General features: G+C 40.0%; 1 protein-coding gene across 2 annotated transcripts in view; it reads right to left on the bottom strand.

Moving 5' to 3' along the window:
- Positions 1-17,686, bottom strand: part of PDS5B (PDS5 cohesin associated factor B) — a 97,908-nt gene that overhangs the window by 6,189 nt on the left and 74,033 nt on the right. Inside the window, exons 23-34 of one of the 2 annotated variants that reach the window (XM_070749890.1) lie at positions 16,715-16,851; positions 14,581-14,704; positions 12,973-13,177; positions 10,961-11,075; positions 10,666-10,798; positions 9,668-9,787; positions 8,280-8,342; positions 5,923-6,068; positions 4,385-4,484; positions 3,316-3,785; positions 3,135-3,236; positions 2,762-2,900 (exon numbers count right to left, since the gene is read on the bottom strand). In XM_070749890.1, the coding sequence (XP_070605991.1) occupies positions 2,762-2,900; positions 3,135-3,236; positions 3,316-3,785; positions 4,385-4,484; positions 5,923-6,068; positions 8,280-8,342; positions 9,668-9,787; positions 10,666-10,798; positions 10,961-11,075; positions 12,973-13,177; positions 14,581-14,704; positions 16,715-16,851 (1,854 nt within the window). The remainder of the gene's footprint in view (positions 1-2,761; positions 2,901-3,134; positions 3,237-3,315; positions 3,786-4,384; positions 4,485-5,922; positions 6,069-8,279; positions 8,343-9,667; positions 9,788-10,665; positions 10,799-10,960; positions 11,076-12,972; positions 13,178-14,580; positions 14,705-16,714; positions 16,852-17,686) is intronic. The other variant, XM_070749892.1, reaches the window with a different exon arrangement.

The raw sequence follows: 17,686 nt of genomic DNA, 5'->3' as shown, positions 1-17,686 counted from the left end.
CTTTAACACATTCTTCAGGTCAGTCTTTGTAAACAGCAATGGCTCATGCCCAATATGTCCTAGTCGTACCATAATCAACTTCAATGATCTAACACAAATCGATTTTACAGAAGAGAACATTAGAAAGACCTAAAACCATCTCTATCTATTGTTCCTGATGGACTATGTACATATTTCTTTAAAAAAAAGCTGTCCACAATCTTGTCTAAACCTCTAAGCATAACTTTTAAAAAAATGTTTCAGGACTAGCTCCTTACCCAAACTAAGGTCACTAGCCACAATCATACCTATCTTCAAAAAAGGAGATCCAAGTAACGTTGAAAATTACAGACAAATCTCTTTGGGTTGTGTCACTTGCAAAGTCATGGAATCAATCGTAAACCAATCCATTACGCTCCACTTAGAAACTAATAATCTACTTTCCAACAAACAATTTGGTTTCAGAAAAAAAAATTCCTGTAATCTGCAACTCTTACACTGCAAAAAAATATGGACCACACAATTTGATCAGGGTAAAACAATAGATGCAATCTACATAGAGTTTTGTAAAGCATTTGATTCAGTAGTTCACAACAAACTACTTCTGAAACTAAAATCCTATGGCATCTCTGGACCCTTACATGACTGGATAACAGTGTTCCTATCTAACAGACAGCAGGTGGTCAAAATAGGAAGTGCCATATCTAATCCTACTCCTGTCAACAGTGTTGTCCGTCAAGGCAGTGTTTTAGGACCAACGTTCTTCATACTGTACATATATGATCTTTGTGATCACATTATAAGCAACTGTATTCTCTTTGCTGATGATGTTAAACTATTTAATACCATTGACAATGCTGCTGGATCTTGGCCATGTAGCAGAATGGTCAAGCAACTGGCAACTTCAAATCTCAACCAACAAATGCTGTCTTACACATTGGCAAAAAGAATTAGAATACAAAATACAAACTTGGAGGAAACGAACTTGTAGATGACCCTCACTCTGTCAAAGACCTTGGAGTAGTCATATACAATGACCTAAGTGCTAGAGCCCACTATAAGAACATTGCCAAAAAAGCACTAAGAGTTATTAATCGAATTTTACATAGCTTCTTCTCTGGTAACATTGCACTGCTAACCAGAGCATACAAAACATTTGTTAGACCAATTCTAGAATAGAGCTCACCAAGTTTGGAACCCGCCTTGCATATCAGACATTAATACAATCAAGAGAGTCCAGAAATATTTCACAAGAAGAGTCCTTCAACTCCTCCGCTTGCAGCAGAATATCTTATTCCATCAGACTTGAAATACAGTGGTCCCTCGATCATTGCGAGGGTTCCGTTCCAGGACCCCAAGCGATGATCGATTTTTCGCGAAGTAGTGGTGCGGAAGTAAAAACACCATCTGCGCATGCGCAGATGGTGTTTTTACTTCCACCGTCGCCCGCCCTTCGCCCGCCCACCCCGTTGCTCGCGCCTGGGGTTTCCCCGCGCGCGTGCCACCCGCCCGCCCACGCTGTTGCTGGGGCCGCTTCCCAGCTGGGGAGCGGAGCTGGGGTTTCCCCAAGCGCGCGCGCGTTGCTGGGGCCGCTTCCCAGCTGGGGAGCGGAGCTGGGGTGTCCCCAAGCGCGCGCGCACCGCCCGCCCACGCTGTTGCTGGGGCCGCTTCCCAGCTGGGGAGTGGAGCTGGGGTGTCCCCAAGCGCGCGCGCACCGCCCGCCCGCCCACGCTGTTGCTGGGGCCGCTTCCCAGCTGGGGAGCAAAGCTGGGGTTTCCCCAAGCGCGCGCGCGTTGCTGGGGCCGCTTCCCAGCTGGGGAGCGGAGCTGGGGTGTCCCCAAGCGCGCGCGCACCGCCCGCCCGCCCACGCTGTTGCTGGGCCCGCTTCCCATCTGGGGAGCGGAGCTGGGGTTTCCCCAAGCGCGCGCGCGTTGCTGGGGCCGCTTCCCAGCTGGGAAGCGGAGCTGGGGTTTCCCCAAGCGCGCGCGCACCGCCCGCCCACGCTGTTGCTGGGGCCGCTTCCCAGCTGGGGAGCGGAGCTGGGGTGTCCCCGCGCGTGCCGCCCGCCCGCCCACGCCGTTGCTCGCGCTGCCGCTGGGGTCTTATCGGGGCAAGAGGGGGAAGACCCAGGGAAGCCGCCCAGCTTCCAAGCTGGGGAACTCCACCATCTACGCATGCGTGGCCATAGAAAAAAGGCACGCATGCGCAGATGGTGGAGTTTACTTCCGGGTTGAAAACTCGTGAAATAGCCCTTTCGCGATGCTCGAGGACGCGAAACTCGAGGGTTCACTGTACTACAATTAGACAATTTACAACTATGTCGTCTCCAATCTGATCTAACTGTATTTCATAAAATCATATACCAAAATGTCCTTCGTGTTAATGCCTACTTCACCTTCAACTGCAGCAATACACGAGCACATAATAGATTCAAACTAAATGTAAACCATTCTAAACTTGATTGCAGAAAATATGACTTCAGCAATAGAATGATCAATGCCTGGAATGCACTACCTGACTATGGTTTCTTTCCCAAACCCCCAAAATTTTTGATCTCTCCCTGTTTTTAAGAGTCTGTAAGGGGCGTGCATAAGCGCACTATTGTGCCTACCGTCCCTATCCTACTGTCCTTTTTTTATCATTACTTTTTATTTATGTTATGTTTATACAAACTACTATCCTACACATGTTTGACAAATAAATAAATAAAATAAATAAAAGTATGAAATGCATAGTCATTCAAATGAATCTATGTGCAATTGTGCAAAAGCATATTATTTACTCTGATTGAGGACACTTCTTCTTCCTCCATTGTTATTTCTTGAGGAATATCGTGAATGGGGGAACTACTTTGAAATACATCCATCTCTTCGCCAGATTCATTTTCTTTGCTTGCTGTTTGTTTTGATCGTCCGGCTCCTCTAAAATAGAAAGTCGCAAATCAAGGAATCACTCAACACTTTAAGTAAATTTAAAGCAATGAAGAAAGATTTGGGGAAAGAATTACACTATCTTAGCACCTAATAATTAATATTAAAGCCTAATATTAAATTTTTATTTTTGTGAACCTTGTTATACTTACAGGATCACCGAAGTTGGAACATTTTAAAAATTAATTTAAGGAACCCTTTGTTAAATTAGCATCACATTCATACCCTTTCTTCTGCTGAGTGGGTGTAACTTTTGGTGGTCTTCCTCGTCTTTTTTGTGGTGTAGACTGGTTGGATTCAGCTGTGCTTATTTCAGATGATTCAGATCTATTTTGGAAGGATATCCAACTCAGTCACCTTGTCAATTTAAATTTAAAAATAGCAGACAATTGAACAAAGGACTTACCTTTGTTGTGATTTTTTGGGTGCTTTGTATTGTCGACCTTTTGGCTTCTGTTCTATGCTGTCTATCTGCCTTTCTTCCTCCTCTTCCTCCTCCTCTTCCTCCTCCTCTTCTTCTTCCGCCTCCTCCACAGGTTTAACTGGCACAGCTTTTTTTCTCCCTCTTTTAGATGTTTTTACTGCTGATTCTTCTTTTTGTATAGTTCCTGTGGCGGCTTTTGGAGGTCGCCCTCTTCTTCCTTTCTTTGGTGGGCTGTTTTGTTCATCTTCACTTTCTAAGATACTCTCTTTTAACCTCTTTTCCTCTGGCCACTGGGGTTCCTCGGACTCTGAAATAACTGCGGCCCTTTTTCTGCCTCGCTGGCTACTTCTAAGTTTTGATTCTTGTCCCAATTTGCTCAGTTCATCCATGCCCAACTTTTCCTCGGGATCTGTAATCATTTTTTTTCTACTTCTGGGCTTTTCCAGCTCTGACTGAGGAAGAAAGAGAACACCACTTCATCCATCAAATATGTCTAGATCGATCTTACATAAGGAAATACTAACTCATTCTACAAATATGCGGAAAAAACCCACCATTATTTTAATACTCCCGAATTGTATTTCTTATTTATTGATTTATTGATTGATTGATTGATTGCATTTGTATGCCGCCCCTCTCCGGAGACTCGGGGCGGCTAACAGCAACAATAAAGCAGTGTACAATAGTAGTCTGATGTTAGAAATAATTAAAATAATTAATATAAAAAATAATTAATATAAAAAACCAAACATACATACATACATACCATGCATAGAATTGTAAAGGCCTAGGGAGAAGAGGGTCTCAATTCCCCCATGCCTGACGGCAGAGGTGGGTTTTAAGCAGCTTACGAAAGGTGTTTTAATATAAAAACTGGCCAGAAGGGCAGAATAAAAACTTTAAGGAAATACATGTTTTTAAGGCACTCTTTCTAAACCTTCTATTTTCAGATGAATAATCATCAGGCACATCTCTGATTACTTTGATTTTGTATTATTTTAAAAAATAATAATATTACAATTAATGGAAAAGCAATGCTATTAATTCTTACAATTTCAGAATCATCTCTTTTATCATTCTTCTTTCCTGGCAGAGATGGCATCATTGTATAGTCTTCATTTTCACTGTGGTCTAGTTCAGTGCTATCGAGCCTATTATAATTAAAATATGCATAATTATTAAAATACATAATTTATACCTGCTTATATTTTAAAATTGACAACAAATTCAGGGTAAAATACAGGGTAAAAAGTTAAAAATAAAATTATTTTTATAGGTAGTTATTTTGTCAGCTATATAGTTTTTGCCTTAAAAATATCCCTATCATCTTGAAACGGTCAGGGAAGTACTTTATTTATCCTTACATTGTATTTTCACTAATATATACATTGTCATTGTGGAGTACTTTTTGCAACTTGGTTGTTTGCTTCTAGACATTTCATTACCTGAAAGGGTGATCAAACATCCAAATTCAGAGAGCAACTAGGACTCCAAAATTGTAGCTCAACTGGGCAATAAATATTCTCTTCCATTAGAACTGTATTGTTATTACTAAAGTGGAAGTCAGTAATTTATAAAAAAAATTAAGGAAATGTGAGATAGTTTGATGCAGTGGTTATGGTATCAGATAGAAATGAAGAGACCATGAATTCTAACTCTGCCTTTGGCACAAAGCTAGCTGTATGAGTTTGGTCTTAGTGTAAAGGTCTGAAAACTTAAACACCCAAAGAGCCATTTGGGCCCATTTCCCACAGAAAATGCTGGGAGCCACAAAATCTGGGTGGGCGTGGCCAATTTGATGTCAATCATTCCCACCCAATCACATGAAACCCCAGCCAGGCCTACCAAGGTTTTGTGGTTCCCGGTTTTCTTTTCTGTGGGAAACAGACATATCTTTCTCTCTTTTTCTGTCTCTCTCTCTTTCTCCCACTCTCTCTTTGTCCCTCTCTGTCTCTCTCTCTCTCTTTCTCTGATCACTCTGTCTCTCTCTCTCATTGTCTCTGCCTGTTTCTCGTGTGTGTGTGTCTGTGTGTGTGTGTCTGTGTGTGTCTGTGTGTGTGCCTCTTGAACGATTTCCAAAATCAGGCGAAGGTTGGGGTTTTTCCTTGTTGCTGATGTTGTTCTTTCTTCTTCTTTGGGTGCTTTTTACCATGATTTACATCAAGGGACATTTCAGGTTCCCAGATAAATGAAGTTCTTTTATCCCCCTGCTGTAGCTCCCTACTGGCTGAACCCATCACTGGCTTGCCACACCCCTCACCCTCCACTCCGTGTCACTCCTCACCTGGCCTGACAAGGTAAGGGCAAAGGTGGGCAATGGAGACTCACTCCATATTCCAGAGTGGGAGCAAAGCGCCCCTGTACCTGTCTCATCTCGTGGGCGCTTCTTCTGGCCCTTGTTGGTGCTGAGTGCACCTTGGCCACTCGGGGAGAGGCACGACTTGCTCTCCATTCCAAGACACTAGTTACAGCCAATGCGGCTGTTGTTGCCACCTCCGAGCCCACTGTTCTCACAGTGACTTGCACAGCAGAGTTAAATTTAGCTCACTTTACAATGGGGGAGACTCTGGTGACCTTTGTATTACTTACCTTCCTTTGATTCTTCCAGGTGAGCTTGGATTTGAATTGCTACTGGCATTGCTTACAGTTTCCATCCGAGAAGATTTGGATTGAGATTGCTTGCCTGCTGATGAAAGGGGCTTATTAACTGCTCCAAGAACATTGGCTGCTTTGGGCTGTAAAACATAGAAAAAACAGTTTAATCTATATATTCTACGTTATGTAGAATGTGAATTTTATACTTCCTAAAATAAAAGACAAAGCCTCAAAATCTAAATTTGCAAACTCTTCAGTATATCTTAACATAGTTTGAAAAAAAAGTTTTAAGTCACAATTACAGGTGAAACTTGAAAAATTAGAAATATCGTGCAGAAGTACATTTATTTCAGTAATGTAACTTAAAAGGTGAAACATAATATATGAAAGAGGCAAGATAGTTCAAGCCATGATTTGTCATAATTGTGATGATTATGGGGTACATCTCATGAAAACCCCAAATTCCCCATCTCAGAAAATTAGAATACAGTAATCCCTCGCTACTTCGCGGTTCATCTTTCGTGGATTTGCTACTTCACAGGTTTTCAAAGGGGGCCTAAATCCATTGAAAATTTTAAATCCATTAAAAATTCATAAAATTCTTCTACAGTACTATTGTATTCTATTAAAGAAACTGGTAGGATATCACATGTAGTTCCAGCTGAGAAATATTATAGAACGACTGTTTAATGCAAAGGATGGGTTTTAAAAGGATGGTTTTTTAAAAAAAATACTCGTTAAATACATAAAAAAATATCTTTTCTCTACTTCATGGAAATTCGTTTTTCACAGGTGGTCTTGGAACGCATCCCCCGTGAAAAACGAGGGATCACTGTATTACATGTGATCAATAAAACAAGGATTGTACATAGAACAATTTCGGACCTCTGAAAAGTACTGTGGTACCTCTACTTAAGAACGCCTCTACTTAAGAACTTTTCTAGATAAGAAGGTGTTCAAGATTTTTTTGCATCTTCTTAAGAACCATTTTCTACTTAAGAACCCAAGCCTGGAAAAATTTCCCAGGAAATTTGAGAGTGGCACGAAGGCCTGGCCTGTTTCCTGCCATTTCTCTCTCTGGTGCAGTGTATGGGAGGCACGTGCTCCACCTCGCCGCCTAAGAGTCCCTCTTTTCTTTTTTAAGCGTTAAAGTTTTGGAATTTCTTGATTCCCCTCACCTCACCTTCTTTCTTTAGCAGCGACTGTCCTCCTCCTCTTCTTCTTCCTCCTTCTCCCACCCAAATTCTGAGCTTTTATTTCTTTCCTAATGGGTTTGCACTCATTATTTGCTTTTACATTGATTCCTACGGGAAAAATTGCTTCAACTTAAGAACCTTTCTACTTAAGAACCTGGTCATGGAACGAATTATGTTCTTAAGTAGAGGTACCACTGTATAAGCATGCATATGTACTCAGTACTTGTTTGAGCCCCTCTTGCAGCAATTACTGCCTCAATGCAGCGTGGCAAGCTGAAGGCTGCTATTGAAGGATCCTGGTCTTCCATATCACTTCAGCAGTGCCACAGGCTGATAGCCTGGATAGATGGAGGGATGGATGGATAGGTAAGTAGATAGATGTGCGCATATTTGTATATATGTGAAAACATATGTATATATATGTGTGTCTGTATCACATTTCTAGCTATAAAATTATGAATGCATTAAATTAAATTCAATATATTCCCTTAAAAGGCAAAATAATTAGATGCTTTATTTCAGAACTGAAATTACATGTGATCCATGCAGCAAATAAGTAGTCAAGATTTCCAAGTGTTTCTACATCATTTAAATGTACTTATGTCATCAACATCAGCAGTTCAGCAAGACACTGTTGAATTCAAGCAGCATATATGTTCCTGCAATATATAGTACATTACTAAGAGGCTTTCCTGAAGATCTGGCTTATTTCTTAAATATCTGTTTGATACTGATGCCCTTTAGTTTTAATCCCTGTCAATATTCCCCATATACTATGTATGAAATCAGTTTCAGCTCCACTAAATCATTACCAGGTGAAATAATGTAAAATGACTATACTAATCAGAATATTAATAGAGTATCTGAAGCTATGCCCTCACTATATTTTGAAAATCAATATCCTCTTAGGCTTCCGTCACTAACATCTTTCAATCTTTCTATTGTTCGAAGATTTCCAGGTTTTTTTTTAATGACATGTAATCTCTGCAATGCAGTATATGTGGAATTGCCTTTGAGTGAGTAGCTAAATATTAACATTAAAAACTAAACAGCTCTCATTCTAATAAATAATTTCAAAATAACATTATTGTAAGAATTTTATTTTAGTTAAACAGAATTATTTTGTGCAGATCCTAAAAATATACAAATGCCTACCTTTCCTGGAGTAAAAAATGATTTCATTTCTGGAGGCAGATAGTTTTTGGTATTACTGAAATTCTGCAAGTAAAGGAAAAATAAAAGATTCCAGTTTAAAGATTAAACTGAGATTGAATAATCAATATGCACTTGCATAACCAATCATAAAACTGATATAACATTTAATTTCATAATTGATGTACAATTAAGGGCAGAATTACACAAATGAAAATTATAAATTGCTTTTGACACTTTAAAAAAAAATTTATTCCATGAAAACTTTTGTGAACTATGGTTTATTGAGATCCAGTTTGATGCTAGGGCAGGTCAAAGCAAGGAAATAGGATATCTTTATTTCCAGTCCTTTTTAGGCTTGAAAGCCAATTAACATATTTTTCAGAGTATAAAACGCATCGGAGTATAAGAGGCACCTAGATTTTAGAGGAGAAAACAAGGAAAAAGGTATTCTGAACAAAATGTTGTAGAAATATATTATTTAACAAAATACTAGTGTAGCAAAATACTTTTTACAATCATGTATACTTTTTACAACCGTGTACACTTTTTACAACCATGTACACTTTTTACAAACTTCAAACTTGACAGCTTTAAGACTTGTGGACTTCAACTCCCAGAATTCCTTCTCCACACATGCTAGCTCAGGAGTGGGAGTTGAAGGGCAAGTCTTGCCAAGTTTGAAGACTCTTGCACCCCTAACGCCTAACCCAGGGGTCTTCAAACTTGACAGCTTTAAGACTAATGGACTTCAACTCCCAAAATTCCTCTTCCAGTCATGCTAGATGGGGTAATTAGAAGGCAAAAACTCCCTTGTTGCATGGCCTGTTTTGCATAAACGGGGCATGTAGAGGGTTTGGGAAGCCTGCAGAGAGCTCCTAGGGGGTGGGAGAAGGCAAAAATGCATGTTTTTGCTTTCCCCCACCTCCTAAGAATGATCTGCAGGCTTCCGAAACCCTCTGGGTGCCCCATCATTGCGAAAAACGGGCCCATTTTTTGCAAAAATGGGACACAGGGGTGGTGTTTCGGGAGGCCAAAAATTGCTGTATTCAGTGTATAAGATATACCAACATTTCCACCCTCTTTTGGGGGGCAAAAGGGTGTATTTTATACTCCAAAAAATATGGTAAGTGACTTGGGGCCAATAACTCTTTTTCTGCCCTTCTTGAAGGATCTCTGTTGTAGAGAATATAGGAGGTAGAAGCATTGGCTATGTATGCTGTTTTGATTTGATTCCAAAGAAAAGTTTAATAAAAATAAAATAAACTACATAACACATTTCATGTCACATTAAATTCATAATCCTTTGGGTTACCATACTATTCACTTTAAAAAAACACAGTATTTAACATATAGTTCCAATGAAATTTGTAAGAAAAAAAGCACCTTACTTTGTCAGGTTGAGTGAAATATCGAGCTGGTAATACAGGGTCTTTGGGAGATTCCAAACTATATGTTGTGCTCTTTGACATGATGATGTTCATTGCTATATCACATACTGTATAAAGTTTCTGAAAGAAAAAGTGTGATTTTGTATAAAGTCAGAAAATATTTTAAAAAGACAGGAAAAGGCAAAAGGAACGCCATGTTTGTATAAAAATTGAACATTAATATCAAACAAAATAAACTTACCTACATCAGAAATATGTTATACTATGCCTAATAAAAAAGCTTTACAATTGTTTGGAGAATTACAGTACAGTGTTCCCTCGATTTTCGCAGGTTTGATTTCGCGAAAAGTCTATACCACGGTTTTTCAAAAATATTAATTAAAAAATAATCTGTGGTTTCCCCCCCCCTATACCACGGTTTTTCCTGCCCGATGACATCATATGTCATCACCAAAATTTCATCCGCCTTTAATAAATATTTTTTTAATAAACTTTAATAAATAAACATGGTGAGTAATAATCTAAATGGTTGCTAAGGGAATGGGAAATTGTAATTTAGGGGTTTAAAGTGTTAAGGGAAGACTTGAGATACTGCTCATAGCCAAAAATAGTGTATTTACTTCCGCATCTCTACTTTGCGGAAATTCGACTTTCGCGGGAGGTCTCAGAACGCATCCCCCACGAAATCGAGGGAACACTGTATTTATAAACAGTGTATAATCACACAACTTAAGACAATTTCTACTGGTTATCATAGAATAGAATATAACACCTTTCATAGGACCTATCACAGATATATTATATTAAATTCTGTTTTATATCTTGTATTCTTGGAAAGGACCAACTATGCAGAAGTCCAAATTTCTGAATAAAAGAAAACTAATTATTATTGTATAGTCACTGTTCAGTCATTGTAGTCAACTGACATACAGTCAATTTCATTGACCTAGATATTCACTATGTCTATATAAATATGAGCAATACTCAATACAACTTACTTCATTCATTTTTGTGTCTTCAGGTCCTTGAGCATCTTTTGTCTGTTTAATATTTTCCACCATTTTTCTGATAAATGCATGACTATTATTTTCATTTTTAACCATTAATATTTCTAGTATGAACCACAGACATCTGAAGAAACATAAAATATAGATGTCAAATAACCAATTGATTTTCCCGGAGAATAAATAAGGTACTGAATCTTGAAAAAACATAGTTGTACTGAAGGTTTAATAAAAAATATAAATTAATAGGTTAATATATGGACATATTTCATTTTAAATACATTCTTACTCTTTAATATCTTTCAGTTGTTCAATGTCTTGGATTTTGACATAATCAGGATCATGTGCCAGAAGATGGATAGTGTATGGAACAACATACTCTGGTAGAAGAGACAAAAGTTTCTCTGAAAGTGTAAATTCAAGAAAAATTATAATATTTGGATGTATCATTATAACAGTAATCAAAATAAAAAATTACATTAAATATACATTGGATTATAGAATACAGTGATACCTCTACTTAAGAACACTTCAACTTACAAACTTTTCTAGATAAGAACCGGGTGTTCAAGATTTTTTTGCCTCTACTTAAGAACTATTTTCTACTTAAGGATCCGAGCCCAGAAATATTTCCCAGGACATTTGAGAGCGCTACAAAGGCCCGGCCAGTTTCCTGCCATTCCCCTTTTAATCCTGGCGATCTGAGCTGCCAGAGGAGCCTTTTGGTGGCGCTTACGGAGGTTTTGGCAGTCCAGAGTGAACAAAGCATTTTCCTTTCTCTGGGCGCTTGGACAGAGAATAAACCTCTGCTAGTGCCCACAGAAAAGAAACGCTCCCTTCGCTCTGCACAGCTGAGGAGTCACCACAGCGAAGGAAAGGCGCCAGCTACAAAGCGAGTGAGCGAGAGGAGAGGGGAGCCCTTCAGCATGGGAAGGAAGAGGCAGCAGGTAGCAGCAGCAGCAACCAGTGTATGGGAGGCAGCCTTGCGTCGGGTGTATTGGAGGCATATGCTCCTTCTAGCTGCCTCAGAGTCCTTTTTTTTTTTAAGCCTTAAAGTTTTAGATTTTTCTGATTCACATCACCTCACTTTCTTCCTTCGGCAGCGACTCTCTTCCTCCTTTTCCTCCTCCTCCTCCCACCTAAATTCCAAGCTTTTATTTCTTTCCTAATGGGTTTGCACGCATTATTTGCTTTTACATTGATTCCTATGGAAAAAATTGCTTCTACTTAAAAACCTGGTCACGGAATGAATTAAGTTCTTAAGTAGAGGTACCACTGTATCTTCAATTGCATTAAATGAAGAAACAGTCATTATGTGCCAAAAATAGTTCAAGTTCAAGGAAAGTTAGTCTGGTGGATATATAGCTTCAAAGCACAATCAACATGTATTGAAACTCACATACATGTTCTAATTTAAACAATTTCTTGGTTTAAAATTGAAGTATGCCATGAAGTTTCTAGAAAGATGGATGTATTTATTTAAGCCTCTCAATTGCAATCAACAGAATCTGATGCAAAAAGCTTGAAACCAAGCTATAGAAAAAAATTGTAACATACCACCTATCAAGGTGGATGAAAATACATACATGGTTTAAGAAAATGATAAAGCAACACCTATACTTAAAACCAGAAATATTTTTGTTAGGTATATTATCAGAAAATTATAATAAAGGGATTACACTTTTAATAATATAGGTACTGACACAGCAAGAATTGTATTTGCATAACATTGGAAAAATAAGGATACACCTACAGATGAAAGTATAATTAGAAAAATATTAGACTGTGCAGAGATAGATAGATTGACAATAATAATAAAAGATAAGGAAGAAACAATATTTTTTAACATTGGATTTGTTTTATCAATGGTTAGTTAAAAGAGGGAGAAATTAAAGGATGAAAGATTACTGATGTGCATAAGTAAATGATGTAAGAATTTCATTATATATAAGTAGACAATGGTATTATTATTATAGTTATTATTACTATTATTACCATCAGTATTATCATTAATACTTTGTATAAGCAAATTGATTTGGACAATACACTTTAAGGACACGTATTTCAAAGAGAAATGTATAAATAACATTCAAAATAATAATAATTAGCAGTCTGAATTGGGGCTAGAAGCAAATCAAGACTCAATGGAATCAATATAAAATTGTTATTTCACAACCACATTCTTTCATTTTGGAAAAACATTTAAGGCAAACTGTATTGGTACAGAAAATAAATTTAAATACCAGGAAGACATGGTGTTAACATTGAACTTTATTCTGCTATTGTTCCAAGATTTCTTACCACTAACTGCTGCATGCTGCTTTAGATATTCTCTTCTCACATTTATGTTTTTTACTAGGCACTGTCTAGCATGAGCTCTTCTCTCCTTTACTGGGTCCTTAGCACAAAGTGCGCAAATAGCCATATATTCCAGTGGTAACCTGAGTCTTGATAGGCCTTTGTGAAGTTTCTGAGCAAATGCCTGTCTAACTTGGTAACACTCATCCTAAAAAGAAGAAAAGAAATTTTATATAATTATGACTCTTCAATAGCACTTTTAGGAAAGAAAAAGCCAAACTGCTTACTACAGAAATTTGAAATTTATATATAATAAGCATAAAGAGCTAATATTAATTAGAAATAGTGTTGGGCGAACCCATCGAAGTTCAGGTTCGGCGGGTTAAGCCAAGTTCGCCAAACCCGAACCCCAACCCTTCTGGCCCCACCCTCCCGTCTTCGCCGAAGCAGCCCGCAGCCACCTGTCTCCTTTTATTTCTTACGGAAAAGGCTCGGACACCGCAGCCGTGTCTCTTCCGTAAGCCGAGCTTTTTCCATAAGAAATAAAAGGAGACAGGCAGCCACGGATTGCCCAGGGCAATGGGCACAACAGGGGGAGAGAGCTGCGCCACCTCCGAGCCTGTCAGCTTGCTTGGCGACGTGGCTGATTTCATTGGGAGGAGGAGGCGCTGCTCTGGCTTCGGGTCCTACCCGCCTTTCTCCTCCCCCTTTCCCCGACGAGGAGGGATTGACAAAGGCATGCAGCAGGTGAAAAAAGAGGAGGGAGATGCCCGTCGCCTGCCAGCCTTCCTTCCCTGCGTGGTCTCTCTCCCATACACACACCACACACCTACACACATGCACCCTCTCTCATACACAACTTTCTCTCTCTCTCTCTCTCTCACACACACACACACACACACACACACACACTTTCACACACATATTTACACAACACTCTCACACACACTCTCTCTCTCTCTCTCTCTCTCACACACACACACACACACACACCTTTGAAAGCCACCAGCTGGGAACCCACCCACCCTCGTCTGTGGGAAATCTATACCGCCCCTCCCTCTTTGTGCTCCAATGGTCCGGATTTCTTCTGCCCCTTTAAAGCCCTCCTCCTCCTCCTCCTCCTCTTCCCGTCTCCCACCTTCCTCCCAGCCTCCCGACCGGCCGAAAGCTCCCCGGCGTTTGCCTTCCTCCGCCGTCACCAGTGCCCGACTCCTGCTCCTCTTCTCAGACGATGACAGCTGGACAGCGGCGTGGAGGCTGGGAGAGTGGGGGGGGGATTCCATTCTACCTGCCACTGCCGCCTCCCCTTTCCAAAGAGCGCCGGGGTGGACTTCAACTCCCAGAGTTCCTCAGCCAGCCAACCTCACTTTAAGACTTTGTGGACTTCAACTCCCAGAGTTCCTCAGCCAGCTTCGCTGAGTCAGAGCCCTCCCCGCTCCCCCTCCCACCCACCGTGGTGTTTGAGCGAACGCCGAACCTGAACATGGACTTTCGTTAAAAGTCCGGGTTCGGGTTCAGTATGCCGAACACCACAAAGTTCTGCATGGACCCGAACTATGCAAGTTCGGTTCACCCAACACTAATTAGCACCCATTCTTTCAATTTTCTTACATTGATAGCTAATGCACACAGCTGATATTGTTCTAATGCGATGATTTCATGATAACAAGGTTCCTGTGCCAGCTTAACAATAGCACTAGCAGCAGCTAGTCTTAGACGAGACATATCAGGTTTGCTGAAAAATAAATAGAAGATATGGATTAGTTAGTATAGTACTTATTGAAGTAATTTGTGCTTATTTCCTTGTTGCCATCACTAGATATACTAAACATAATAATCATATCTATCTTTGAACATGCATATTTTAAAGGGTAATGAGTTTAGAAGATATCTTGTTTAACTGAAATATGCATAATGATTTTGCCTTTCCATCTTCTCTGCATTTATTAAGATGAATCAAAAAGTTTCCCATCAATCACAATATCTAATTTCATCTCCTTTAAAATGATTTGTTTTTGAGATTATAATGGCAATTAGGATTAGAATTTCCACTGTTAAGCAATATGGTTAACTTAGCTACAGCAGTACCAGCCGCCATCGTAATCCGAAAGCCACACAGGTAGTTAAGTGAGGACCAGTGTGACCATGACACAGGAAGAAGTGAGAATCTCAGGCAAGCAGGTCAATAGATAAGATTGGTAGGTGTGCAGGTAGATTTATGGGTAAGGTTGTTGAGAAGGTGGTGGCGCTCTAGCTCCAGCGGTCCTTGGAAGAAGCCGATTATCTAGGTCCTCAACAGTCAGGGTTCAGGCCCTGCTACAGCACGGAAACTGCTTTGTTCGCGTTGATGATCTCTGGCGGGCCCGGGACAGGGGTTTATCCTCTGTCCTGGTGCTTCTTGACCTCTCAGCGGCTTTCAATACCATCAACTATGGTATCCTTCTGCGCTGGCTGGAGGGGTTAGGAGTGGGAGGCACTGTCCTTCAGTGGTTCTTCTCCTACCTCTCCGGTCGGTTGCAGTCGGTGTTAGTGGGGAGTCAGAGGTTGACCTCAAGGTCTCTCCCTTGTGGGGTGCCTTCCCCCCTGCTATTCAATATCTACATGCAACCGCTGGGTGAGATCATCTAGGGGCATGGGGTGAGGTATCATCAGTACTCCATGTCCAGTCAACGAAGCAGTGGAAGTGATGTGCTGGTGCCTGGAGGCTGTTAGGGTCTGGATGGGTGTCAACAGACTCAGACTCAACCCTGATAAGATGGAGTGGCTGTGGGTTTTGCCTCCCAGGGACAATTCCATCTGTCCGTCCATTACCCTGGGGGGGGGGGGACTTATTGACCCCCTCACAGAGGGTCTGCAACTTGGGCATCCTCCTTGATTTCAGTTTACATTAGAGAACCATCTTTCAGCTGTGGCGAGGGGGGCGTTTGCCCAGATTCACCTGGTGCACCAGTTGCGGCCCTATCTGTACCGGGACTCACTACTCACAGTCACTCATGCCCTCATCACCTCAAGGTTCGACTACTGTAATGCTCTCTACATGGGGCTACCTCTGAAGAGTGTTTGGAAACTTCAGATCGTGCAGAATGCAGCTGCGAGAACAATCATGGGCTTCCCTAGGTATGCCCATGCTACACCAACACTCCAAAGTCTACATTGGTTTCTGGGCCCAATTTCAAGTGCTGGTTATGACCTACAGAGCCCTACATGGCTTAGGACCAGATTATCTTCGGGACCGTCTTCTGCCTCATGTATCCCAGTGGCCAGTAAGGTCCCACAGTCGGCCTTTTCCAGGTCCCGTTGGCCAGATAATGTCGACTTGCGGAACCTAGGGGAAGAGCCTTCTCTGTGGTGGTGCCAGCCCTTTGGAACAAACTCCTTCCAGAGATACGTACCGCCCCTTCCCTCCTTTTTGTAAAGCTTTAAAAACCTTTGTCGGCGGGCATGGAGGCCGTGAGTGATGAGATTGTCTCCGGCCGATATGAGATATGATTGGATTGGATGAATGTGTGTGAGTGTACACGGGGTCTTTTAAAATGTTTTAGTAAGTTTTCATATTTTATAGTTATTAAATTTCTTATATATTGTTATATTTAATGTTGTACGCTCCCTGAGTTGCCTCAAGAAGGGCGGCATAGAAATTAATTAATTAATCAATCAATTAATTAATTAAATAAATAAATGTGTTTTCATTTCCTGTATTATTCAAAAAAATGTTTGTAATGTTGCCTTAAAAGTATTTAGATACCTAATTCTCCCTTGTTCAGTTAGATCTCCATCACTGTGCAAGATTGTTGTTAACAGTCTTAATGTAGATTTTCCTGATTTATTGTGGCTATTCTTCATTCCTAGTAACCATCGAACCATCATCTTAATTGCCTGCATCTGAAATAAATGTTAACAAATAATCAAGCCAAATTTTATCACACTTATTGGATCATTATAACATCTCAAGAAATTTTATCTTGAACAGGGGGTTTTTTTGTTCTCCAAAAGCATTATAAGGAAAAATATAACTTGGCAAGTGAGAAAATTTCAAATTTATATTTTCCTTAACCAAATTAAAAGGTGATTCATGCACATTGTTCTCCTTTAAAGGAACTGTTAACATTCTCCAGGGACTCTCTACTTTTATCACATCATTAGGAAAAGATCTGGAGAGCCTTAAAAACATGGTTCTTCCCCAGTCTTTGCACTGTTGGGTGTATAATATCTACTTTATGATCAGATTTGTCTGATCTGATCATAAAGTAGGGCTAGGCAACTGTTTTCTTTTAATTTGGAAGAATGTTACAGATTCCGTTATAAAATTCGCTTTGGAACTTAGATTTCAAATTGAGACAGTATAATATAATATTTGGCACTTTTGTGAACAGGGGAGAGTTGTAGTATTACTTCATAAACTGCTAATAGGAACAATTGTAGTTTTCTGTACCTGCAAATTCCATTGTATTATAAGGCTCTGCAGATTAAAGCTAAGCCAATCCACAACTACAGGATAAAAATTACATTACTCCGCATTATACTTCTAGAGTTACGTTTTTAAATGTCAGCCATCTAACTGCAAAAGGGATAATGTCTAGAAATGTTTTCCTTAACAATGACTATATAAAAGTGAAATAGAAGAAATGCATGCAAACAAACATCAAATTGATATGTTAATAGAGTATCAATATGTATTATATCAATATTTTAGTATACACAAAGTTGCTTCATTTTA

The sequence above is a fragment of the Erythrolamprus reginae genome, chromosome 4 (assembly GCF_031021105.1).
Source record: "Erythrolamprus reginae isolate rEryReg1 chromosome 4, rEryReg1.hap1, whole genome shotgun sequence".
Lineage (NCBI taxonomy): Eukaryota > Metazoa > Chordata > Lepidosauria > Squamata > Dipsadidae > Erythrolamprus > Erythrolamprus reginae.
This window is presented reverse-complemented; position numbering and strand designations above follow the sequence as displayed.